This window comes from Marmota monax, unplaced genomic scaffold (assembly GCF_021218885.2).
Source record: "Marmota monax isolate L192 unplaced genomic scaffold, Marmota_monax_Labrador192_F-V1.1 WCK01_AAM20220418_F8-fsc00007, whole genome shotgun sequence".
NCBI lineage: Eukaryota > Metazoa > Chordata > Mammalia > Rodentia > Sciuridae > Marmota > Marmota monax.
The window spans coordinates 12,830,909-12,856,970 of NW_026692781.1; the positions used below are offsets into that span (position 1 = coordinate 12,830,909).

The window sequence follows — 26,062 nt, forward strand, 5'->3', positions numbered from 1 at the left end:
CACTGAGCGTATTTATTTGGTAGCCTGTTTCTTGAAAAGAACTGACCTTTCAGCGCAACTCTGGTACTGCAGGAACAGCTGCCACCCTCATTGGCTACAATGCACTGATATTCACCCGTGTCTGAAGGGTCACACTTGGTTATATGGAGGTTAAACACGGACACTCTGTCCGTCAGGGTGTATTTTTTGCCACTTCGAATTTCCTTGTTATTCTTCAGCCAAGTGACTTCAAACGGAGACGTTCCTGTGACTTCGCACTCTAGCTCCACATCACTATCTTTCACTACTTCCACGGGCTTCAGCTCCCTGATAAAGGTGGGGGGCTCTAAAGATTCGAAAGAAGACAGACAGCAGCTTATTCAAGGGAAGCCCAGGGCCCATTACGCAGCGCAGCCAAAATGGAAAAGCAGATTCCCAGAACCAACCTTTCACTTTTAATTCAATGCTGCAGCTTGCTGTGCCCGCATCATTTCGAGCTTCACAGACATAAGTTCCACTATTTTCTACCCTGGCGCCAGAAATCTGGAAGGTGGCTAAACCATCCATGAAGGAAATGCCATGCTTCCTAACGTCTGTTATTTCATTCCCATCCAGATACCAAGAAACTCTGATTTCTGGGGTGCCCGTTATTTGGCATTCGAACGTTGTTGATTGTCCATTCCTCAGCACTAACACTGGACTGGGCTTCTTAATGAATTGAGGAGGTTCTAAACATGAAAGAAAAGGATGATGTTGAGCATTTTTTAAAAAACAAAGTCCAACCAGCAAAATGGCTTTCTTAATAAATTTCTTCCCTCCCCCAAGAAAATCTAGATAAGTAAGAAAATAAGGTGATGGAGAGACCAGACCTTTTACAAAAAGAGTGGCTTTACTAGTTGCTGTGCCAACATCATTGCTTAGTTGGCAAATGTAGGTCCCCGAGTCAGCAGCTTTGGCTGAAAAGAGTTCTAAAATGGTGGAGGTGTCGTCCTTCCAAACAGAGCGAGCTGCTCCCGAGTGCAACTCTTTGTTGTCCTTAAACCACTTTATGGTCATGGGCGCAGTGCCACCCACAAGAGCCTTTAATTGAACCCTCGTACTGGGATTAACATCTTGTGACTGTGGCTTTTCCACGAAGTAAGGAGGTTCTGGGGTGAAAGAAAAACAAGCCAAAGGAGAGGGGAAGATTTATTTTGGAATTGAGCGATGAAGGTCAGAATTAAGGCATGAAAGAGCAATAAATTCCTAATAGGTGAAGAAAAAGGCTGCTGACCTTTGACTGTCAGATGGCCACTGCACTGGTTGTGTCCTGCCTTATTGGTGGCAGAGCAAGTGTATGTCCCGCTGTCGGAACCTTCCAGCTGACTGATTTCCAAGAAGGCCGTATTGTCATGGAAAGAGAATTTGTACTTTTCGCTAGCTGATATTTCTTGGTCATCTTTGAACCATTGGATGCTTATAGGATGTGACCCAGCCACTATACATTCTAAGTCGATAAAAGACCCTTTAATACTGTCCATTTTCTTCAGCTTTTTGGTGAATGAAGGAGGTATGATAAGATCTATCCAATACAAAAAGAAAAAAAAAAGTCAGGTTAACCTGTCAAAAAAAATTTTTTTTTTCTGTTAAATTGAAAGAGAGGAAGGAGTACAGAAAGGCTGGAGAAAAGGAATACCAACCTAATACATTAATGTTAGCCTTGCAACTGCTTCTCCCAACATCATTTTGGACCTCAAAAGTGTATTCTCCACTATCTTTCTTTTCTGTAGAAATAATCTTCAGTATTGACACTGTGTCAGTGACACTGATTTTATATTTGGGGCCCAGGGTCAGTTCTTGGCCATCTTTAAACCATTTGGCTGTAATCTCCTTAGTCCCTGAAAATTTAACTTGCAAAGTGGCTGGGTCTCCTTGGGTGACGTCTATGGACACAGCCTCCTCGGTGATTGTTGCAGGTTCTGCAGAAAACAAAGGGATAGATGTGGGCTGTGAACTGGTCTGCTGAATGACTCACATCTACATTTCTTCCTCAAACCTGAGGCAAGCTTTGTGAACCAACCTTTTACTGACAGTAACGCAGAGCATCTTTGTATTCCTGCATCATTTTTGGCCTGACAGACATATTTCCCATCATGCTTCACTTCAATGCCACTGAGGTACAGACTGGCCACATTGTTCTCAAAGGTCATTCTTATATTATCATCTTCAGTGACTTCATCATTGTCTTTTAACCAAGTCACTGTGATTGGCAAGGAGCCCTTCAGAGTGGCCTGGAAGGCAGCCGTGCCTCCTCGGAGGGAGCTGGTGCTTTCGATCTTCTTTACAAAGGATGGAGGTTCTAACAGAAGAATGAATTCTCGATCAATACCAGCTTTATGGCAAAACCCAGCTTCTTCTCTTAAGAACTGACTCTACAGAAGAGACAGTCCATCCTTTGAACTGACACTAACCTCTTAATGTCACCCTGGCACTGCAGGTACTGCTGCCCACCTCGTTGGTCACCCGACACTGATATTCACCAGCATCTGCAGCTACGAACTTGAGGATCTGCAGGCTCACCAACTGATCCTGAATGAAGGTTTTATATTTTCTACCACTTCTCAAGACTGTGTTGTCTTTGAACCAGGTGATCTCAAAGGGAGGTGTGCCTGCCACCTCGGCCAGCAACATGACATCATACTCTTTCAACACTTCAACTGGCTTAAATTCCTTGGTAAAGTAAGGTGACTCTACAGTGAAAAAGGAATGGTTTGGGTTAACCGGGAGGGATCTGTGCTATGGGCCACAAATTTGGAAAATCAGGACAGAGTGAACACAAACCTTTGACTATTACAATGCTGCTACAGTGGTCACTGCCAGCCTCATTTTGAGCTTCACACATATATTCACCACTGTCTTCAGTGCCAACATCTGTAAGTCTTAGAACTGCAGTGGACTCCACAAAAGACATTTTGTGTTTGTTGCTCTCCTTGATTTCTCTATCATTCACAAACCATGTTATTTTAATTGGAGGGGTACCAGTTACTTTGCAGACTAGCTGGGTGGCATCTCCCTTCTTTAACAGCTGTGAGGGTTCTAATTTTTCAATAAATGTGGCAGGTCCTGTGGAAGGCAGGAAGTGATTAAGAAACATGAGAAAGAGGAAAGAATCGACATAACAAAAGTAGCACAAAGATGTCAAGAAAACAATGCAAACCTTTTACAAATAAGTTTGCACTGCATTCCACACGTCCAGCGACATTGCTGACTTTGCATGTATATGTTCCTGAATCGGAGGTTTTTACTGCGTAGAGTTCCAGGGAACTTTCTAAAGCTTCTCTGGTAATATAGCAGCTTCCACCAGAGACCAGCTCTTTGTCACCCTTGAACCATCTGATGGTGAGAGGAGTAGATCCTTGAAAAGTGCTCTTCAGGCACACTGCCGAACCAGGCAGAACATCCCTGGATCCTGGTTTAGTTACAAAACTGGGTGGTTCTGAAGAAGAGGTATAAGAGAATTTTAAAGAGTTAAGAAGTGGGATATAAGGGAAGAAGACTCAATTTGAATATTGTCTGCCGTATGAATGGAATGCAAAGTCTCCAGCCAACCTTGCACAATCAGGGCTCCGCTGCTTTCTTTGCTTCCCACAGAATTTGTAGCTCGACAAGTGAAATTTCCTGCATCATTCATGTCTACTCTGCTGATCTCCAAAGAGGCTGTGCCTTCCACAAATGCTATTCTGTATTTGTCAGAAGAGGCTATTTCTTTACCATCCTTAAACCAGGACACCCTCATGGGGAGGGAGCCAGCGATTTTGCAGTCCAGCCTGCAGGAACCGCTAACAATGCTATCCACATTGCGCAAGGGTTTGGTAAAAAACGGAGCAATGTCTCGATCTGTTGGTGGCAGAAGAAGGACATAAGGATTAATATGGAAAAATGCTCCATGGTTAACTTTGGCCATTTGTTGGGTTTTAAAGAAATGTGTATGTAGTTTCCTAAAAATACTAACCTAATACTGTGAAGGTTGTCTCGCAAGAGCTACTGCCCACTTCGTTGGAAATTTCAAATGTGTATTGGCCACTGTCATGTAGTTCAGCAGAATAAAATTTGAGTTGGGCAACATTGTTTTTAAAACTTATGCGGTACTTTTTACTGGCAGCCAAAGGTCTCCCATCTTTGTACCATTTGGGCTTGAGTTCAGGGGTGCCTGTGACAGTGTACTCCAGTGTGGCTGGGTCTCCTGCTGTCACCTGGATCAATTCTGCTCGCTCAATGATTTTGGCAGGTTCTAAAATGGTATTGAATAGTTAGGATTCCTAAGTGTGAATGACAGTTTCACTTTAAATGGAAAGAATAATACAAAGTTAAAATGTTCCTACACAAACCTTTAACTATTAGATCCCCAACTGATGTTTGGCTTCCGGCTTCATTTTCAGCCAGACATGTATATTTGCCACCAAAGCTAATTTGAACATCAGGGATGATTAAGACTGCAACACCGTTAGTGAAGCTCATTTTGATTTTTCCATCTTCTTTAATGATCTCTTGTCCTTTCATCCAGGTGACAGAAATGGGTTCTGACCCTCTTACCGCAGCTTGTAAAGTAACAGTTTGTCCTGCGAGTGCCGTAAAGTCATCTACTTTCTTGACAAAGGTTGGTGGTTCTAGTTAAAGAGAGCATACAGTGATCAATTCCCAGACCCTCTCAACACCATCCGTATTTAAGAGTTTTATCTAGATTACATTTATTTTTTCCCCCAATACTGCTATTTCATAGTGTTGGTTAATTAGAAGAAGAAAGAGCATTCAAGAAGAATTAACAATCTCATCCAAGAGACAGAAGCACAGAAGATAAATCTAATCAATGGAACAAAATGCCTATTATGTCATTCTCCTTTGCTGTCAAATAAATAAATATTGACACTGGTATCAGGATACAGATGGGGTGAAAGCCTCTGACTTTGCTCCCTGGGACCCAAGTGAAACCAACCCCCCTCCCCCCCAAAAAAGTTTAAAGGCTAGGCCAGTAGAAGAAGTACAAGTTTCCCTTCCATGGCTAAGAAAGCCATTTGTGCAATGTCTTAGAGAGATAGCGGTTTTCCACACACTGACCTTTTAACAAGTGTGTTGCGACGCAGCCGCACTTCCCGACTTCATTAGCAACCACACACTCATATTCACCAACGTCCGCGCTATTGAAAGAATAGATTTCCAGAGACACCAGGGACTTCTGGGAAAACAGCCTGTATTTTTTACTACTTCGAATTTGCTTCTTATCTTTAAACCAGCTAATTTCAAATGGTCCCGTGCCCGAGATTTCACACTGAAGCAGGGCATTTGTTCCTCGCACTATGTCTGCAGGCTCAAGAGTTTTGATGAAAGAAGGAGGTTCTACAAAAGCACGAGAGCATTGTATCAGTAAGATGTCACAAGCAATTGAAAAGGAAATCTTTTCACAGGAAAAAAAAAATGAGGGACTGTAACCGGGCACACAAACCTTTGATCACTATCTCAGTGCTGCAGCTATCACTGCCAACCTCATTCACCGCTTCGCAGGAGTAACTCCCGCTGTCTTCCACTTTGACATCCGTGATGTCAAGGATAGCCTCGGAATTGACAAAAGACATTCGGATCGTGTTACTTTCACTAAGTTCTTTGTTGTTTTTAAACCAAGTCACCTGGATCACAGGTGAGCCTTTCAGCTTGCAATGTAGGCGTGCTGATTCACCTGGGAGCATTAAATAAGAGGGATCCACCTTCTTCACAAAGGATGGTGGCTCTACATGAAGTTTACAAAAGAGAAAAAAGGGAAAAGAGAGCTGAAACATACGCTCCACAAAAGAAAAGCGGACGTAGACAACAAAAAGACAGAACGCACAGAAAATATCTTCATGGAATTTCTGAAAAAAGCAGTGGGACAAACCATAGCTTTTCATCATTCAAAAACATGTCCCCAGTCTCTGGATTAAAAAAGAAAGCCAACAAACTATATCTATACAACACATAGATTTTATAAAAGACGATAAAGAATTTCTAGACACAAAGTTCTTAGAAGAAATTTTAAGCAAGCTTCTTTGTCTGTAATGACAGACAGTTTTAACAGAAGTAAGTGGATTCTGGAGAAGATTGAAAAACATAAAAATCAAACAGTGCTAGGACTACCCCCAGACCCAAGCATTTGCTGAATGCAATTATTTTAATACAAAATGTGCAGACTGCATTTTGTTTGTTAACGGTTTGTCTATGGAGACTTCGGAAGGAAGGAAGAAGATTCTTACCTCTGACGGTAACTGTTGCTGAACAGGAGCTGCTCCCAGCCTCATTGGAAGCTGTACACACATAGGTTCCAGAATCTTTTAGTTTGGCCAGCGGAATCTCAAGTGATGCTATTTTATCTTCAAAATAGATTTTATGATCTTTCCCAGGGGGAAGTTTTTGCCCATCTTTGCTCCAGGTAATTGTGACTTTCCTATCTTCATCTACCTGGCACTCAAGATGGACCTTCTTATTGATAGCCGACTGCACAGGCTCTAACTCTTTAATGAAATGTGGTTTGTCGATTATAATTAACTCTGCTTGGCAGATGTCTGCTCCAAACTTGTTAGAAGCCTTACAAGAGTAGACTCCTCGGTCTTGAATGGTAAGATTCAAGAGTTCTAAACTGTGTTTGTTTTCTGCATCTGAAATCTTGCACTTAGGTGAAGGAGAGAGAGCAGCACCATCTTTCTGCCAAATGGTTTCGATCACGGGAGTTCCTGCCACTGTGCAGAGGAACTTGGCTGCCTTACCCACAAAAGTCGTAAGGGACTTGGGTCTGGAGAGAAAGGTTGGTGGATATGCCTCTGCAAAAGAAAGTTTTCCAGCATTACACGTAGTCCTCACCAAAGCTCTTGCCATAATTATGTTCCAAGACAGAGAAAAGATAAATTATATTTTTAGAAAGATACAAGACATTACTTTAAAAAGGGTAAACATGTTACTAAGACCAAAAGATTTGTCAAAGGAAAATGATGAGAAACACATCTTTGTGGAGGAGGGAGACATCACTTAAATTATCAAAGCAAAGAACAAATGTTCCTGTGTGAAGCCACACTGCTAAAACTTTGTTCATGATAGTAGCTGATTCATAGTTTGAATTATTTGAAAGGCAATTCAGCTGATACCTTTATTTTACAAATTAGAAGACTATGCAATAAAGAAAATGTTCTCAACTCTTCAAAAGAGTAGGGATATTAACTTATAAGAAGATTGAGGCAGTTTTGTGAAGTCTTTCTAACCCTCATGTTCGATGCCAGGAAACCCTTAAATGGCTTCACCTGAGTACATACCCCAGGCCATTTTAAACTTGTTAAAATATCCAATAGCAGTATTTTCCTGTTTCCATTCTGAATTTTGAAGCCAGCCTTTAGAAAACTTCTTTATAATTAAAAACAAAATCCTCCTCCTTGTCCTTTCCTCTTACTTTGTGAGGCTTTGATTCTGTTCCATTACTGAATTGGTCTAATTCAGGTAAAGAAATATACAAAAGTGTCAGTAAGAATAATGCCACCTACTTGGTTGCATGGAGATACTTTGACCATAGAGTGAAAACCATTGGCTATGTCATGTGAGCTGGATACCTTAGAATCTCAGAAATTTTCTCAAATGTAAAAAGTTTGCAGAGAAGAGGAAGTTCAGAGAACCCTGTCTTTTTCATGGCAAAGAGATGTGCTACATTTGTCTTTCCCCTGGAGGCTGCTATTGACCCAGGGACTGTCTCCCCCTCCAATAGTCAGTGCATGGCTTGATGGCACTGCTACCCCATCCTCATACTTAAATTTTCTCTTGAAAGGAAGAAAGTAAAAGAGAAAGAGGGAGGAAGGAAAAACAAGTCACTGGTTTGTTTTTTCTTTGGCTAATGAGGGAATTCAGACATTGGATGAGTGTTAATTAACACTTTGAAAGTCATCTGGTGGGTCAGTTAGGAGATTGAGAGCACAATGTTTGTGTAAGTTGCCCTTATTATAAAATTAGGAGTAAAGCCTGAGGTGAGAACCCTTGTTTTGAGTCTTCCACTAGGTGTGTATCTGAAATTAGGGTTTAAAAATTTTAGTCTTCTGGCTCTTTTCAGCTTGTGAGTCTATTCTTAATTGGTTGTTTGACTTCAGACTATTAAATTCATTGAGACCATTTACTTTTGAGTAGCACTGAATTGTCCTCGAATATTTTATATTAAGGACTAAGCCATACTCATTTGATGACTTAACATTGTTCTCAAGTAATAAGCTATTTTTCCTTTGGCTGCTGATTAGAAATATAACCATAAATAATGACTTTTGTTCCACATGGGCTCTGCCCTACCAGGTTACCATCTTGTTACTGGCGGTTCCCATTGGCAGCACGTTCTGCACCTGGATAGAAAGCAACCATAGGTGACAACATCCACGTTATTTGCTGGGTATTTACCTGTCACAGTCAGCATGGCTGTGCAGCTGACACTGCCATACTCGTTGGAAGCCTTACAGGTGTACTCGCCACAGTCCACGACCTGTGTCCTCAGGATTTCCAGGCTGGAGACGTAATTTGAAGATCGAATAGAACACTTGTCACTTTCATAAATTTCTCTGCCAGCTTTGAACCACTGGAACCGGACATTGGGGGCACTTTGGATCTCACAGGTGAATTTGGCTAAGTGGCCTAAAGCTACTTCCAAGGGTTCGATTCTCCTCTTGATCACCGGGGCAGCTGCAAAGGGAAGCAGAGTCCATTAGCAGGCCTCCTTATCAGGCACACCACATTTTTCTTTTTCTTCTAACTTTTGTTGCTGTTAATGAAGTAAAACAGTGGAAATTGGTGAGACGAATTGCAGCAGTTTAAGACAAGTGACTGGAAAATGAGAAAGATCATTGAAGGCAAAGGAGGCAATACGCAGCTCTAACATATTCATTACTTTGCGGTGATTTGTGAAAAAAATATTAAAATGTGATTGCTATTGGCTTACATGCATAACAACATGATATACTCCTTAAATAAACCATGCTTACTAGGAACATTGAAAATAATGTGAAAAAACATGATCTATTAAGCAAAGTGATGAAGCAAAAACAATAGCAGAAAAGAAATAGAAACATTAAACACAAATGGACAACTAATCATGGTTATTGAAATCACATTTAGGAATGCGATTGGTGATTTCAGAAATGGCTAGATGTTCATGTACAGCTTTTTGTACATATTTTTAAAGTATTTCCATATAAAAATCAACTAAAAAGCATATTTACTTGGCATTACGAAACATGAATGTTTTATTTTAAAATGTTTTGTTTTAAAAATAAGTAGTATCGTAGTTATGATAGCAGGCTACCCAACAAGGCAGCAAGTAAACATAGCTAATAACCATGATTACGTAGGCCATTTCATTCTTATTCTAAATAACTTGCATCCTGGAAGTGGTTGATAAGTGAAAACTCAGTGACAAAACCTCAATCATTTCAATTCAGTGGGTATTAGAGCTTGATCCATTTAATCCTTAAAAATCCAACCTCTCTTCACTACAGTGAGTTTTGCTGATGTTGCTGTTTTTCCATTGTCATTCGAGGCCTCACAGATGTACTCTCCTTGGTGGTCCTCTGCGTTTACTGTGTCAATTACCAGTGTATATGTATCCCGATCTTGTAAACACTTGAACTCTTTATCTGAAGGCACCAGTTTACCCTCAAAAAACCAATTCACCTCTTTAGCATTTGTTATGGATACCATGAAGGAAATGACTTCACCCTCCTCAGAAGTGATGTCCTTCAAGGGTGTCTGTACAACAGGGCAGTCCTCTTTAAGTAAGTCGCCCTCAGTTTCTTGTATCTTCACCATACTAGCCTCCTCGGTATGGCTTTTAGCGGCTTTCTCTTTTTCCTCTGAAGGTTTCAGAATCTCATCCTGAGTTTCATCAGAGATGGCAGCTGAAGCCACATCCTCAGTGGCAGCTGTGCCACCCACATCTTTGACCTGACTCTCCACCTTAAAACAACTGACCTCTTCCGTGGACACGAGGCATTCAGATTTGACCTCAGTGATTGCTTCAACATTCTGCAAATCTGCAAAATAATCCACATCTTCCTGCATACCTGTTATGGCTCTTTTCTGAATTCTAGGATCCTCAGCAGTTAAGATGTTTATCTCTTCACAAATAATGGAGCACAAAGTGTCCTTCAGTTCGATTTTCAGGTTAGCCGTTTGAGGATCAATACCTTCAATAGCGATGGTTAATTCTTCTGTTAGGGACTTAGCTGAAGTAATAAGGTAGGTACACATGATGCGTTTGGGTTCTTGGGTGAAGTGCAGAGCCTTGACCTCAACCTTTTCAATGTTTCTCAACCACTCAGAGAAAAGACTGGGTTGCTCAATGGCTACTGCAGCCTGCAAAGCCCTGCGGATTTGAGTCTTCAGGTCTAATCGCTGCTCTTCTGGAATAGCAGAAAGCAAGCTTTCCTTAGAAAGAATGTCACATCCCTGCACCTCCTGCACCACCTTGATTGCCACGGGCTCTGTTTTACACTCAGTGATTTGGTTCAGGGGCACTGCCATGTCATCAGAATGCACTTCTTTGAGCAGGACCTGCTTCTCCTCAAGTGTTAATGGGAACCTAACAGACTTGCCTTCCTCAGTGCTCACTGCAATATCTTGCCCTGCACTTTCTAGTTGATCTGTAATTTCCATCAAGATTTTGCTTTCTTCTGTGCATGTGTGTTCTAAAGGAACCAGAGGCTCATAGTTCACCTTAGAAATCACAACATCAGGACCCTCAAAACTTTCCATGTGTCCCTCAGCTACACTCTGACTCAGAATGAGAGCATTTTGTGCCTCTGGCTTTGGCAGAGTCAAACTTTGCTCTTCATCCACTTCAGATACTGCCTTTTCTTTTAATAAAAGTACTTCTTCGACCACAGAGGATGGATATGAATGTGCTGGAGATTCTGTTGAAGACTGTGCATAACTCCCTTCAGGTTCACCTAATAAGGTTGCCAGAGGCTCAACTGTTAAAGAACTAATTTGTTCTATGGACAAGGCACTTGGGATGATTTTTTCTGGCTCTTGAAACACTAGAGTATCTTCTTTATGGAGGGTTTTCTGGGACTGGACAATCTGTAGTTGTAAATCAGGAGGTGGTTCCCTGATGGGCTGCATATAAGTAGTCCCATCAATGGAAGGAAGTTCCCTGGTGCTTTCAGGAGTGGGCATGTCTTGCTCCAACATGACTGTGGATTGTAATTGCTGCGCTCCAAAAGTAGCTTGACTGCTTAGTTCACTGGTTTTAATAATATGCCCATAAGAAAGCTGCTCCTTTTCTTCTTCAATTAAAGCAGCTTTCAAAATGGTGCCCTTTACAAAGGTTGCAATTTCCTGCTCTGTATTGAATGCCTTGACTTCAGGGTCTTTTAATGACATCTCTGGAAAGTCATCAGACACCTCTGGTGTAGACTTTGCTTTGCAGGGTGCATCAGTCATGTCTGTGTCCTGCAGGAGTACAAGCAGCTCTGCAGCACAGGTGGACTCACCCCATACATTCTCTGCTTTACACATGTAGAGGCCACTGTCTTCTCTCTGAGGGTCATTGACAATGAACTTCCCAGAGCCATCAGGATTGTGAATGATGGTATAATAAACATTGGTGCAAAGCTGCTTGTTTTCTTTGAACCACAAAACAGTGGGGGCAGGCTCTCCAAGCACCATGTAATCAAAGATGGCAGGGAGCCCCGGAACACAGTGAATTGGCTTTAACTCCTTGAGGAAGAAAGGAGGACAAGGACCTTCAAGCTTTTCCAGAGATTTCTCCACTGCTGATTCTGTTTCTGTCTCCTTGAGTCCTTCTCCTTTGGGATTTATTTTTAGATATGCACTACATATTGCCTTTCCATTCTCATTACTGGCCACACATGTATATTCTCCCCCATCCTCAAATTTGGTGAACAGAATGATCAGGCTATGATCATTACCATCAAAAACAAATTTGTAGTCAGCAGAAGGGGTTAACATCACCCCATTAAAGAACCACTGAATTTTAGGTTTGGGAATGCCAATAGCAGTAACGGACAATTTAGCCACATCCCCGATGCTTATTTCAACATTTGACACTTCTTTAATGAAACTTGGGACAGTGCCTTCCTTTTTGATATCAAATTTAGTTGAATGAACTGGAGGTTCAGACAAAAGTTCAAGTGTTTCTTTTAAATGAGATAATTGAAGTTCAGAACTATAGGATTGAAGTCCTTCCTCGGCAGCCAGAAAACTAGAAATCTCTGTATGGAGAAAAGTGATTATTATTTTACTATAAAATTTTGTTTAACAAAAAAAAAATACTAAAGAATTAGGTGCCAATTTATGGCCTTATGTTTTTTTTCTTTCCTGTAGCCATTAGAGTATTCTAAGATTAATTTATATAAAAGCACATTTCTAAATTTTCTTAGATTATATAAGATTATATAATTGTTACCATACAAATGCAAGTTTTGATCCACTTCTTTGCTCGAGTTTATAAATTTGAAGGACATTTTTATGAGTCTTCCTTGTTATGTAATTCTAGTACTAAAGTTTGAACTAGTGCTTGCTAGAGTTTTGTAACAAAAGAATCTAGGATTATTTAAATCAATTTCTAAAAAGATCCAGAATTGCTCATAATATGTAGGACCTTCTTCAGTTTAAAAATGATCTTTGGGCTAGGCATGGTGGTGCTTGCCTGTAATCCCAACAGTTTTGGAGTCTGAGTCAGAAGGATTGTAAATTCAAAGCCAGTCTCAGCAACCTAGCTAGGTACTAAGCAACTTATTGAGACCCTGTTGCAAAATAAAAAGGACTAGGAATGTGGCTCAGAGGTGAAGCACCCCTGGGTTCAATCCCCAGAACAACAACAAAAAAAAAAACAACTTTGGGGCTGAGGATGTAGCTCAGTGACCTCAGTGAGGTCATGAGTGCTTCCCTAGCATGCATAAAGTTATGGGTTCAATCCCCAGTACCACAATAAATCAAATCAAATAAAAAAAAAAGAAAAATGATCTTCATTGTTAAATACCGATTATTTCCAAAGAAACCATCTACATTTTAGTTACTCTTTCCAAAATGAAGCCACTATTAAAAATAAGGGGTCATGGGAAATGTTTAATTTGGATTTGTAAAAGAAGGGCTGTTGGCAGTTACAGGTCTTCTTTCGTTTGTGTAAATTGTCATATCCTTTCAATGAAGCTTTTGTAAACAAGATATTAATTAAGAAAATAGAAGAATCATAAATAAGAGAAAATGAGTCCAATTTTAGAAATCTGATTATAGTTTATTGTGTGAAGAAAACCTACACAGCGTTATTGAACAGGAAACAGTGAATAACAGACACTCTCTAAACAGTACTATGGATGACAGGATGAAGGACCAGTAATTTGATAACAAGAAATTCAATTTTTCATTAAATCTGTGAGGTATGTAGAACAATCCTGTTACTAGAAGTTTTATTGCCTTACTGAAAAGCAGTTTTATTATTTCATTAGTTCACTTCACTTGCCTCACATGGAACACTCGTATGCCCTAATTGCTTTCTGTTCTAGCGTATAGCATTAGAAGATAGGACTCATGTCTGTTGGCTTTAAATACACTGGTAAAACTTGCCTATAGCATGAAGAATCATACTCATCCAGTAATCCACACAACACTGACTAATTTCATATACTAAGAGTGGCCTCTTAGGTGTACATTTGATCTATATAAGTTATGTTAGCTTTCCTATCACTTGAACTTCCAAAATGAATTATGAATGTAAATATAATTAAAATACCCTAACATGTTGAAATATTTTCAAAGATTTTTTCTTACTTCAAAACACAATGCATTAACCATTAAAAAGATAGTCAATGGAATGCAAATGTTCTGAAACATGGAAGGTATAGTTAAAAAAAACATGAAACAATAGCAGCTAATAATTGTATCTAATTCAACTATGTGTCATACAAAGAATTCTTTCTCCAGCATCAGGGAAATTAATATTTCAGGCTTTTAAGTTATGTGTCATTGAGTCAGAAAATAAAAAATCCCATTTAATTATCTACAACAATTAATAAGTAAGCCAAGTGTGTGGGCAAGGCTTATTTTTCTTTAGTCTTCGTTATTCTGCATATTCTCAAGTTCAGTGCATTTGAGATTGAAAGAATTCTAACGAACAAAATCAAATAAAGCCTTCTTTTTTATGTGAATAAAAGTATATTTTTCAGCCTTCCTGAAAAGCCAATATGGCATTAAAATATTTCTTTCTTTTCCTTCCTTTCTTCCCTCCTTCGTATTCTTTGTCAAGAAACAGGTTCTAAACTGTTGCTAAGCTACAGATGTTTGGGTAAAATGTTCTTGTCGTGTTTGTTACGTTCTGAATTTCAATTAATCTGAACACACATTATGTGGTTAAAAGTAGAATAGAACCCTAAATTCCTAAACTATAGAATTAATTTTATTTCAGGAATGACAGTATATACTCAGAAGTATCTGTTCTGTATCTATCTCCTGATGAGCTATGAACACTCAGAACAAATGATTTTAGGAATCTGGACAATAGGAGTATAGGGAAAATCTGACTTCTCTGCCTATTTTCTGTATATTCTTCCAATTGTTTTTAATTTGGATGACTATAAGAAAGTCCCACTGTTGGAATAAAAAATTAATAGTTTAAAGAAACACAATAAACACAATTGAATACATGAATTCTTTTGTAAGTTAAATTTAAATTAAGTGAGTTATGTTTAAATTCAAATCAGTATGTTTAAGACAATTATGTTTCTTAAATATCGTATAATGTAGGTGATAAATAAAGTCACTAGATAACAGTAAGTTATTTAAGAATTGGAGGGAGGTTATATTCATAATGTTATTGCCATAATAATTTCTCTTGTCTGTTATGAAACTAAAATTTATTCTAAATTATATTAACAGCTATTATCACTAGAATGATTCTAAATCTTATTGTTGAATATCACCTCTGGCATCTTTTGGTCTAACCCATTTTTAGATAAGAAAACTAGATTTCTTTGTATTTATTAAATTTTATATGAGAAAATTTAGGCTCATAGATATTAGGTTAGGAGTTTGTGAATTTATTATAATTTTAATTTTGCAAAATGAAATTAAAAACTTGCTTTAGAAATATATGTAAACATCTTAATAAAATTTGAATGCTTATTAATTTCTTGTTTTAAAGACAAAGTTCAGTAAAATGACAAGATTTTAATGTTAATTGAATATACAATGAAATACAAATTACCATATTGTCTCAATTATTAAAATGCCTCACCTTCTTTTTTTCTAATGTTAAAGATTCCAAAATTGAAATATAGTTTAAAATCTACATGTAAATACAAGATAGTAATTTTCTTAGTTGCACCCAGGCCAATATTAAGTTAATGCTTCACTTTACACTTGACACTGTCTTAAAAGTTGAGAAAATGTTCCCAAACATGGAAAGATCATTATTTGCATATTCTGCAAATATCTAGATGAACCCTGTCCTTAAAAAGACAGTTGGTCCCTTCAAACCCAATGAGAAGTAAAACATTTAAGAGGATATTAATAATGAAAATAATAAAAAAAACCAAAATTAATATACTAAGATTATAATGTACAACAGATTATAGAGTTAGTTACTGACTGGGTGAAGCTGGGTTTTGTTGCTCCTTTTGCCCAACTCCTGGTAAATAGCCACAGTTTGGATGCAAATATTTGATTCCAAAAATGACTTATAATGTGAGCAAAGGAATTTCTCTTACCAATTGTCTGGAGGATCATCTGGCATGGCCTGCTAAAAAAGAATGCACCTTACTAAAACATTTGTGGAGGAGGAATTAGGGTAAAGCAGAGGTCCAGACGATTAGGTAGCCAAGGAGATGTTTAATTGTGCTTGATGATACACAGCATAATTGACACAAGTGATGATTCCACAGTTTGGATAAGAGAATATTTACATGTATTACAAGGATGAGGTTTCTACAGAGACGATACTTTCCCAGGTGTCTTCAGTGTAATGCATTCAAACAGAGTGGTCTAATTTGGATGTTTATTAGGTCCATATACTTTGGAAAATGTGGAAGCACTCAAATTTTAATCATTACTGAGGTGCTAAACCATCTCTCTTTAGGTTAGGGTGAGGACTGCATAAGTCTCAGCCATGCCTGAATTGTTTGTTGCTACACACCTATACTCACCTGCATCACTTTTTACTAGACTTGTTATAAATAGGTTGTGGAACCCTATGCCACTTTCCTCAGCACTAAATCTTGTTCCTTGGACCAGTTTCCCATCTTTGTACCAATAAACCGTGGGTCTTGGAGAGCCACGGACTAGACACTGGAAATACGCTGCTGTGCCTAATAGTGCATGACAGTCAGAAATGCCTTTGATAAACCTGGGAGGCCCCTCCACCACCTGAAATTCAAAAAAGCTGTCTGCGTATTTGCTTTTTAAGACCAATTCTTCCTTTAAACTGCTTAAAGTCACTTTACTTTTTGGTGTTATCATAGCAAATATTTCAGAATCTCCCATGGTGAGGAAGCCCCGACAGATAGCCTCTCCTACACAATTCACAGCTCTGCATCTGTATGTCGCACTATCAGAGGGACAGATATTTAGAATTTTAAGGGTGTGACTTCCCTTCTCCTCACTAATCACATATTTCACATTATCTGGCTCAATACACATATATTCTTTATACCATTTAACTTCGGGTGTAGGGATGCCTATAACTGAACATTTGAATACAGCATCTGAATTTTCTGGAACTTTAAAATCACAAATAGGTGTTATGAAACGTGGAGGCATGTCAAATACTTCTAAATCAATTTTTAAATCCCTGTCTTCTTCCCCTCTTGTATCCATATTTGGAGGTACTAAATTCAACGGAAGAACATCTAGATTCACAATCATGCTTTTATGATCTGCAGTAAATTCGGGCACTGTGACTATTTTCACTTGCTTCTCAAATTCTCTGACATCTTTTTCACTTAATTCAACTTCCAGGACAATTTCTTGAGGAGAAGGTGTTCTTGATGAGGTTGTGTTTTCCAAATCAAACTCCATGACATGCTGATGTGTTACTGGAGGTGGGAGTGCCACTGCCCTTTCTTCTTGGGGTATTATGTCCACTTTGGCAAAGCTCTTTGCTTCCCCAATGATGTTCACAGCATGGCACATGTACTCTCCCTCGTCCCCCTTTTGAAAGTTAGAAATTTCCAAAGAGCATACATTACCCACCCTTTCCATTTTGATTCTTTCGTCTGGCTCTAGCAACGATTTATTTCGATACCATTTCACACCAGGAACTGGAAGGCCCTCCACTTCAACAATGAAGCCTAATGTTGTATTTTCATATATCTTCCTTTTGGTCAGAGGCTCAATAAAAGATGGAGGCATTTCATTGTCTTTTGGTTCAATGGCTTCATTGGGTGTGCCAAATGAATCGGAACGCCATAGTTCATAAGCTGAGCTTCTTTCTTCTGTAGGCGTATGGAAATGTTCGTTTGGTGTACTGTCCTCCCTTTCTATTTTTGATGGGGACGTTTTTAAATTTCTAGTGGGGTTTGGTCCTTTGGTAGGAATAAAATCTCTCTCTAGTGTTTCTCCTGGGGGTGTAGAATATCTCTCTAGAGCCTCTCCTGGGGGTGTAGAATACCTCTCTAGAGCCTCCCCTGGGGGTGTGGAATACCTCTCTAGAGCCTCTCCTGGGGGTGTAGAATACCTCTCTAGAGCCTCCCCTGGGGGTGTGGAGTACCTCTCTAGAGTCTCCCCCGGGGGTGTTGAGTATCTTTCAGAAACTTCCTCTAAAGGTGTGGAGTATCTTTCAACAGAGTCACTTTCTGAATTTTTAGTTGGTTCTTTAGTTGTATCCGAAGATTCAAAATGTTCCACAGACGACGGTGGGGTATAAAATTGATCTAACTCAGAGATTTCCTCACTGCTTATGCTTCCCACATCAATGGAAATATCAGATTCAGGAGAATATGGACGACCTAGTGATTCCTGTTTTGGGTTGTAGTATTCATACACAGTGTTGAAAGTCACTTCTTCAATCTCCATCGAAGTGATGGACTCCCTCTGGACAAGTTTTGCTCGGTGTCTGATGTCTTTAGTTTCAGGAACCTCAGATTTTCCAGCGGCAAGTAAATATTGTGTCAGAGAGGTCTCGGACTCCAAGGCTTTTGTTGCATGTGCCTCATCCAGTTTAGGAAGATTTTCTGAAAAACAAGTTTCTGCCTTTTCTCCTTCTACAGTGGAGAAAGAAGCTTCATCTTGAACTTGAACTTCTTCATCACCTTTTTCTTCTCCTGAGGCATCAGTTTTTTGACTTGTTGGTTCATTTGCATTTGGTTGTTCTCCAGTCATCAAGAATGGCAAGCACTGACTGAGAGACAGCTGTCTGTGGAGTGCATCTGCATCCTGAGCATCACCTTTGTAAATTCCATCTGTATCCCCCTGTGTCTCACCATCCTGCCTTTGGAATGAGGCCACGTCTGGGTTGATGCCTTCTTCTTCCATCTCATCAACCTCTAAAAGTTTTTCCTCACTTGCTGCTTTTTTCAGCTGTGAGATGAAACTTCTACTTCCATTTTCTAGAGATCCGTTGTCCTCAGAAACATCAGTTTCTTCTCTCCCAGCAGATGGGGTTGGAAATGGGGCACATGATTCACCATAGATTGCTTCAGTAAAGGACTTAAAAGAATGCTCAGTCTTTAAAATTGCTGTACTTTGATCCTGTACATGTTGGATTTCTTTTTCTAAATAAGAGGCATTTGCATCACTGTGACTTTTCTCCAGAGTTCTAAACTCCTGACCAGGATAAGTTTCTTGATTGGTAAATATGTTATTTTGTACACTTTGAGAGGTACTCTGGGTACCAGATTGTAATGTCTCAGGGCTAGGAGTCTGTTCTTTATAGAATGTTTCCTGCTGTTGCCTAGTTTCTTGTCCTTGGAACTCCTTAGCTGGATCTCCTATATGAGAATACATTTGTTTTAGGTCAAATACAATGTGCTCAGTATCAGCTGCTGTTGAAGCAGGATGCTGGGTTTTAAAATAAGCTTCTTCTGATTGACCACTATCTAATTCTTGGAATATTACACCTGCATTTTCTATTTGTGAATGAAACTGCTTTAGGTCAAATGTAACAGGTGCTTCATGTTCAACCCTGTCAGAAACTGCAGATTGATCTACAGAGCCTATTTCTTTATGGTATTCCCTTTCTTGTACTTCAAATTCCTTATGAGTTTGAGAGGAAAGCAGCTTCAAATTCATTACAACGTTAGCTGAATCTGTCTCAGTGTTTGAAGACATTTTCTCTGCCTGATGCATATTTGCATTTAGATTACTTAATCTTGATTCTCTTTGCTTTAATGAAATGTCTATGTCTTCCAGCTTCCTTTGGGGAGGATTAACAAATGATTTCTTGGTAGGCCTTTTTTCTAGAACTCCTTTCTCTACATGTTGTAACTTTTCAAATGCAATTATTTTATGCTTCACCTTTTTCCCTAGGTAGTATCTCTCTCCATCAAAGGGTTCTTCATACATAATGGTAGATGAGTCTTTCATATTTTGTACTTTGTCAGAAATTCTCTCAGAGTGGATATTGGATAAATAGTCTCTTTGGGCATGTTCTTGCACATTTTCCCATTCAGATCCAAGTTTTTCAAAATCATTTCTTAACTCTTTCTGAATATCGGCATCACTGAAATCATCAACACTTGGATAAGCAGTACCCTCTGCTTGATGAAGCTTTGATTTTTCACTTGCATGTTCCTCTTCCTCTTCATCTTGACATTGTATGAGCTCAGCCCTGAGAGGCTTGTTGATGTTCATGGATCTAGAAGCACCCTGCATAAATCTAGGTAGTTTTTCTCTAGGAGTTGTACAATATACCTGATCTTTCTGGTCTACCTGCTCAATTGTCTCTAGGCTTTCAAAATACCCTCTTACAGAATACTCTTTTACATTTGTTGGGGGAGTAAAAGTACCAGCTGGATAATCATAAAAATGTGCCCTCACAGATTCTCCCTCAATTTGTACTTGTTGATCTTTGGAATATGGTGCATAAACTCCACCAGTGCTTTTGAATTGACTGTATTCCCTGTACGTGACAGGTTCCACGGTTAGATCTAAAACACTCTCTACGGTTCCTGAATTGTTCTCAGCAACACATTTATACTCCCCAGAATCTTGAGAATTAACATCATGAATATATAATCTGTAGCTATAATCAACTTCTTCAAATTGGAACTTCTGGTTCTGCATTAAAAGGGCTCCATTTTGGAACCACATTACAATTGGCTGAGGCTCACCAGATACTAAGCATTCAAGAATCACAGAATCCCCTTCTCTACACCTGGCATGCTTTGGCATTTCTTGTAACATTTTTGGTGGCTCATTAGTAATATCGGATGAGAATATAAATTTGTGTTTTGGTGACTGACTTGCTTGATCTAGAGGTGGGGCTTCAGGTTCCAGCTGGAATATTTCTCTTGACTCTTTATCCTGTTCTGGGGTTGGAGTGGCTGCTGTTATTTGAATTTCTACAGGGAAGGAGAGCAATTCTGTGTCTGCAGAGGGAGGACCTGGTGCATGACTTTTTAACACATGGAGATCTGCTTGGCTCTCTCGACTCAAAGATGAATGGACACCTTCTGCTTGGTCAAACACCAAAGCCAGCTCTTCCTCCTCATCTGTATATTCTTGGAATACTGGGACTTTCTGTGGTTGGACATCATACCTTTCTCTTGCTCTCACTCTAAGCATACTGGTTGCTTTTACTGTTCCATATTGGTTAAACAGCACACAGGTAACAGTCCCTTCATTTTGAGGATGAACAGAAGAAAAAGTTAAAGTTGAATGGTTTTCTGACGTCTGAGTGATAAATCCTCGATTACGTCGGACTGGTATATCATTGTTATACCACGTCACTATGGGTTGAGGATATCCTTGAAAATGACACACAAATTTACAACAGTCACCTTCATAAACTTCCTGAGATTCAATTTCTTGTAGAAATAAAGGTGGACAACGTTGTGGACGTTTTTGGAAAGGATTTTCAAAAAATCGGGTTGTTTTTTCCTCCTGTTCCCTTTTGAATTCATCAATTTTTGTGGAAGCAGAGTGTTGTAATTCTCTCAAATCACACTGTCTCATTCTTTCATTATCTATTTCTTCGCTTTCTTTAAGATGTACAAGTGTATCAAAAGATTCGCTGACATATGGTATAGAGACTTGAGAGACATTCTCGGGAGTCTCATATATTTCCTCACTCTCATATACATTAGTGACATATTTGGATGACTCTTCAATTGCAGTATTACTCACAATTTCTTCATACTGTCTCTGTGCTTGGATGTTTTCATTTACTAGAGACCTATCATATAAATACTCTTTCTGTAGACTTTCTTCTAGAAATGCCTCTTGCCTCAGGCTAATTTCAGTCTGGAGAATTTCTTCATCAACAGCACTTTGTAAGCTTGTAGGAGGTTCTCTGGATTCCCTGTGTTGATCCATTTTATTGGGGAGGGTGCATGGGAGATGGATGACACCTTCTGGTAAATTAGCCATCTCATCCCTGTTCTCAGCGAGTTCCAACACAACCCCGCTCTTTGTTTCCTCTCCAGAGAACAGAATATCTGTATCACTAACTTCACCTCTCAAAGTGTTTGGGCTTATTTCTGGCGACACCTCTAGACACCTCTTTTTCTCCAATAACATTCTCCTAGCCTCCCGTAAACGTTGTAACTTCATTTTAGTCTCCTCATCCAGGAAACTTTCACCTACATTGAGCCATCCTCTTATGTCAGATTTATTTTCCAAATATTCTTCATCATACATATAATCTGTTTTTTTGCCAGGACTTACTGTGTTAAAGTGTATAGTTCTCCTCATTCCCTTTTGTTCCACATCTTGTCTTTTGTTAAAGGGAGAGCCAGTAAACCTTAGGTCAACTTTTATCCTATCTTCCTTCCTTCCAGCTAAAGCCTCCATGTTTCCATGTGCCTGTTCTGTTCTTTTCAGAAACTCTAAATATTTCTCATCTTGCCCTTTCTGTATAACCAGCAATGAGGCAGTTGATTCAGCAGACCCTTCACTATTTATGGCTAATAATCTATAGCTTCCAGAATCTCTATCTTGGACCCTTTTAACCTCTAAGCTGGAGGAGTGATGATGTAAATCACTCTCAGTTTTTATAACCCGACGGAGACCTGTTGGGATAGGTCGATTATTATGAAACCAAGTCATTTCTGGAGTTGGACAGGCAATTAATCTACATGCAAAGACAACAGGTTCACCCTCTAAAACATATTTAAATGCAAGTTTTTGGGTAAAAGAAGGCTTGAAATATTCAGGCCAGGAGCTTGTCGATGATATTCTACTTGCATATCTTTTAGCAGTCATGGAGCTATGGTCTATGTCTTCAGAATCTGAAAAAGCATCACGTGTATCTCCTTCTGAAGGTTCAGCTTCCCCCTCGGTGAATAACTCTGAAAAAAAATTAAATTATAAAGCATTTTACTCTTTTCCGTCACATTTGAAAAAGTTGAAAATAAATTGCAAAATCGAAAATGAAATAAAGTGCATGCTACAGATTCTCACAAATCCATAAAAAAAATTCACTCACCATATTTGTTCGAATAAACGCAACACCATGCTCTGTTTAAAAGATTCTGACACGAAAATCGTTCGTTGTCTGGTCTTTTCTTCAAACTGTTGAAATTTCTTCTTGAACAAGCAAAAATGCATTTCAAAATAACATAGTCCTGTGCATATTTGTTTTGAGAGCAGGAAAACCTTGTTGTTTTGATGGCTTAGAGGGAAAATCTTACCTGACTTGCAGAGAGTGGAATAAACGCCCTTTCTGATCCTTTTGATTGTAGATTAAGTTATTATTTTTTTGAGAATTAACTATTTAAAAATATATACAAGAACTATAACCATAAATAATTAGCTAAAAGGAGAAGGCGTTTATTCGAACTAATACAGCCATAGAGTCACAATGTTATGCAAAGAAAAGCAGGCAATAAGGGTCACATGAGACAGCTATCTGCAAGCCAGTGTAAGACATATCAATGTTAAAATGATGTATGTGCATGAAGTGTAAACCAAGAATGGGAATGTAATGTTTTCACACATCCTAAATAAAGTAGCATTTCAATCATAATTCATTCATGACGTTGCATTCTGAGAATGATAGGTTATTGCCTATTGTTCAACTGAATTCACTGTGATTTTGAAAACAAACTTCTATTTCATGATTTCATGCATTAAGATGATAACTTTTTATAATTCACACATTTGAAAATGGCTGCAAACATGAGGTTGAATACCGCTGATACAGTTTAAATACAAGATTTAAAATTTCCATACAACAAAATTACTGTAAAATGCATGTAACCACCAGCATACTAAACCAGGCATGCGACATAGTAATATATACTCTAAGAGATATATTTGTACATCTATGTCATTTTTCTCAATGATACTAAGAGTAAGAAGACGGCTCAAGGATTCTATTAATCCTTCGGAATTTCTACTTTAATATCACATTCATTATAACAATACCTTTCATCTCCACTTCAATCCTCTCATGTAACATTGATTCAGGGGCTAAAAGGGAAAAACAAAGCTATTTTAGTGATTAAATGCATATCCTCTCTGCATCAATTCATGATTTATATGATTTGTATAATTTATTATAAAACCAGAAAACTGCATCCCCCAAATTCACCAAAAAGTCCATGCCAAACAAATCAATAAGCTGATAAAATACGTGACAAGGTTGACAGAGAGATTAAAAACATTTTTATTTTAGCTTCTCCATTAAATTTCCTTTAGTCCCATAATTCCCATGCCTTTGCATGCATTCAGAAAAGCAATCCACAAAAATAAAGGAATATCTATTCTTAAACTGACCATCCTATTGACTGAACACTTGCTAAGAGATGAAATCACGTTTATTAGAAACATGCATTTTCTAGCTTGTCATTTTTAGTTGAGGGCTATTCTCAGTTTTTCCTGAAGAATTAAACATTTTTGCTAGCATATCCTCTCTTTGATTTGAACTACCTTTCAAACCTTAAACTTCAAACTTTAAAATCCCATGACACATCAAGGAGTGAAACAAAGACCCCTGGACTCAAAGTTCCTTTTATTATACAAGGAACCAGCAGAGCTTTTAGGCACAGTGGTCTGTGGGGCAGCTTCCTGGGAAAGACTCTTGCTCCATGGTCCATGTGACATTGTGTCAGCCAGCTGGGTTCCCCTTCTTCTCAGTTCCTTGTGGTCTTCAGCATGAAGTTAAGGACAAAGCTGATGTTTTCTTCGAAGATTCTCTTTTTACTTCGTGGGTTGTTTTAATGTGTGACTCTCTGAGTGTATTAATACTTTTAGTGTCTGAACCAAGGGTAACTTTTATAACTGTTCTGGTTTGCGATTCTTTTGCTAGGTAAGAATAAAGTTAGGAAAAGGCATAAATTAGCTATGTTTATATGTATAAAACATCTGCTGAATGTAGAGAAGATGAAATGTCATTAGGATGAGAATGAAATGCAGCATGTTAGTCCCCAAACTAAGATATGATACATCTATGTTTATTACACATATAAAAACTCTAATCAAACAGGCTTATGGGGGATTTACATTCTTGCTTGAATCTTGGTGGACAACTACATGGCTTGGATGAATTTTTTTCAGCCCCAATAGAAAAGGAACATATAAATACTGGGCTTATGTCAAACAATTACATGACTGTGCCTGATTCTTCACTCTTCAAACACCTTAAAGTGTTTAAGTGTATTATCTTTTAAGTTTTATATGTACAAGAAAGGCAGTCTAGACTTGGAAAGAAAGGAAGGAAAGAAGGAAGGAAGGAAGGAAGGAAGGAAGGAAGGAAGGAAGGAAAGCTCTTGCTTCAAGAACACTTTAATAATAGGATCATTTGGAAAAGCATGAACTAGAGATCCTGGGGTAAAAATGCCTAGCTCAGATCCACACCATGAGTGTGACAGTCCAGTACTATACTACAGCACTGGATTCCCCAGGAAGTAAGTTGAAGACCTACATTTCTTACGCTTCAACAACACATCCAACTCCAAGTTTCACATTTCTGCAGAAATCATGACAGCTGTCACCTACATGAATTGTAGACAACACCTCCAGCTAAGCAGTCATTCATTTTGTGATTACTGTGCCAGCCAGAAGTTGCAGTGAAATTGAGGGTCAATGCTCCGGAATTTCCAATCTATTTTATATAACTAGACCTCAGTTTTTGTAGGCTATGGAAACAGGAACAGAAATGACTATAGAATACAATCTCTGATTTAAAAAGTTTCTTTTTTGGTGAGTGGGTATTACAGATATTTTAAATGAATATTATCATTGGGCAGGAAAGATAACCATAGTTTCAAAATTCAGTGCAGAGATGGCTGTGCATAGAGATAGCACTGTGCTGCTCCCTGTTTACCTCTAACATTTCCACATTATTGTCAGGATTGTGGAGGAACTTAGGTTATGGCTTTCCACAAACCCCTGGAAATGCCCTTCCTTCCACTAGCTTCTTTCCACCGGGCTCAATGAAACTCCTTTGCCAGCAGATGCACAATGTGAGCTTCTAGCATTTGAACAATGATTTTTCTCACTCTCTCAGCATCTAAAATGAAAGGCTATTGGTGAGAGGGAGAAGTTTTCTCTTGCCTAGACAGATTTACTTGTGTTCTTCCAGACATAGTGAAGAATCAAGCACAATAATGACAAAAATAATGATCTTGCCATGAGAAAATTCTACAATTCCAGGGGATCTAATGCTGCAAGAGCAATATCACTTATTGAGAAGTATCTACAAAAAACCCTATGTTTGGTCCACAGAGAGCCTTATTATTTTGAGTACCCAATTATCTATTTTTACGGTCTCCTTCTAAACAACTAGAACCTCTAACTTTGAAAAGGAAGGGTAGATAATTGGGTAGTGGGAGTCTCTTACTATTAAAACAATTAAATTTAACACACTCTCAGACAAAATTGTAAATACCCAATAAGTACACAGCAAACTGCAACATTGAAGCTTTCTTTGGTACACTTTCTAGGTGGC

At 38.7% G+C, this 26,062-nt stretch overlaps 1 protein-coding gene across 50 annotated transcripts in view; it reads right to left on the bottom strand.

Annotated features, from left to right (window-relative positions):
• Ttn (titin) overlaps nucleotides 1-26,062 on the bottom strand; it is a 266,741-nt gene that overhangs the window by 190,317 nt on the left and 50,362 nt on the right. For 46 of the 50 annotated variants that reach the window (XM_058580253.1, XM_058580254.1, XM_058580291.1 and 43 more), the window contains 7 exons: nucleotides 23,539-23,583; nucleotides 9,483-12,233; nucleotides 8,407-8,685; nucleotides 1,659-1,937; nucleotides 1,253-1,540; nucleotides 426-1,127; nucleotides 47-325 (listed from right to left, as the gene is read on the bottom strand). In XM_058580253.1, coding sequence (XP_058436236.1) covers nucleotides 47-325; nucleotides 426-1,127; nucleotides 1,253-1,540; nucleotides 1,659-1,937; nucleotides 8,407-8,685; nucleotides 9,483-12,233; nucleotides 23,539-23,583 — 4,623 coding nt within the window. Of the gene's footprint in view, nucleotides 1-46; nucleotides 326-425; nucleotides 1,128-1,252; nucleotides 1,541-1,658; nucleotides 1,938-2,038; nucleotides 2,318-2,429; nucleotides 2,709-2,799; nucleotides 3,082-3,175; nucleotides 3,455-3,567; nucleotides 3,856-3,970; nucleotides 4,250-4,346; nucleotides 4,626-5,073; nucleotides 5,353-5,458; nucleotides 5,741-6,239; nucleotides 6,804-8,406; nucleotides 8,686-9,482; nucleotides 12,234-23,533; nucleotides 23,584-26,062 lie in introns of all 50 variants that reach the window. The other 4 variants (XM_058580267.1, XM_058580255.1, XM_058580294.1 and 1 more) reach the window with 3 other exon arrangements.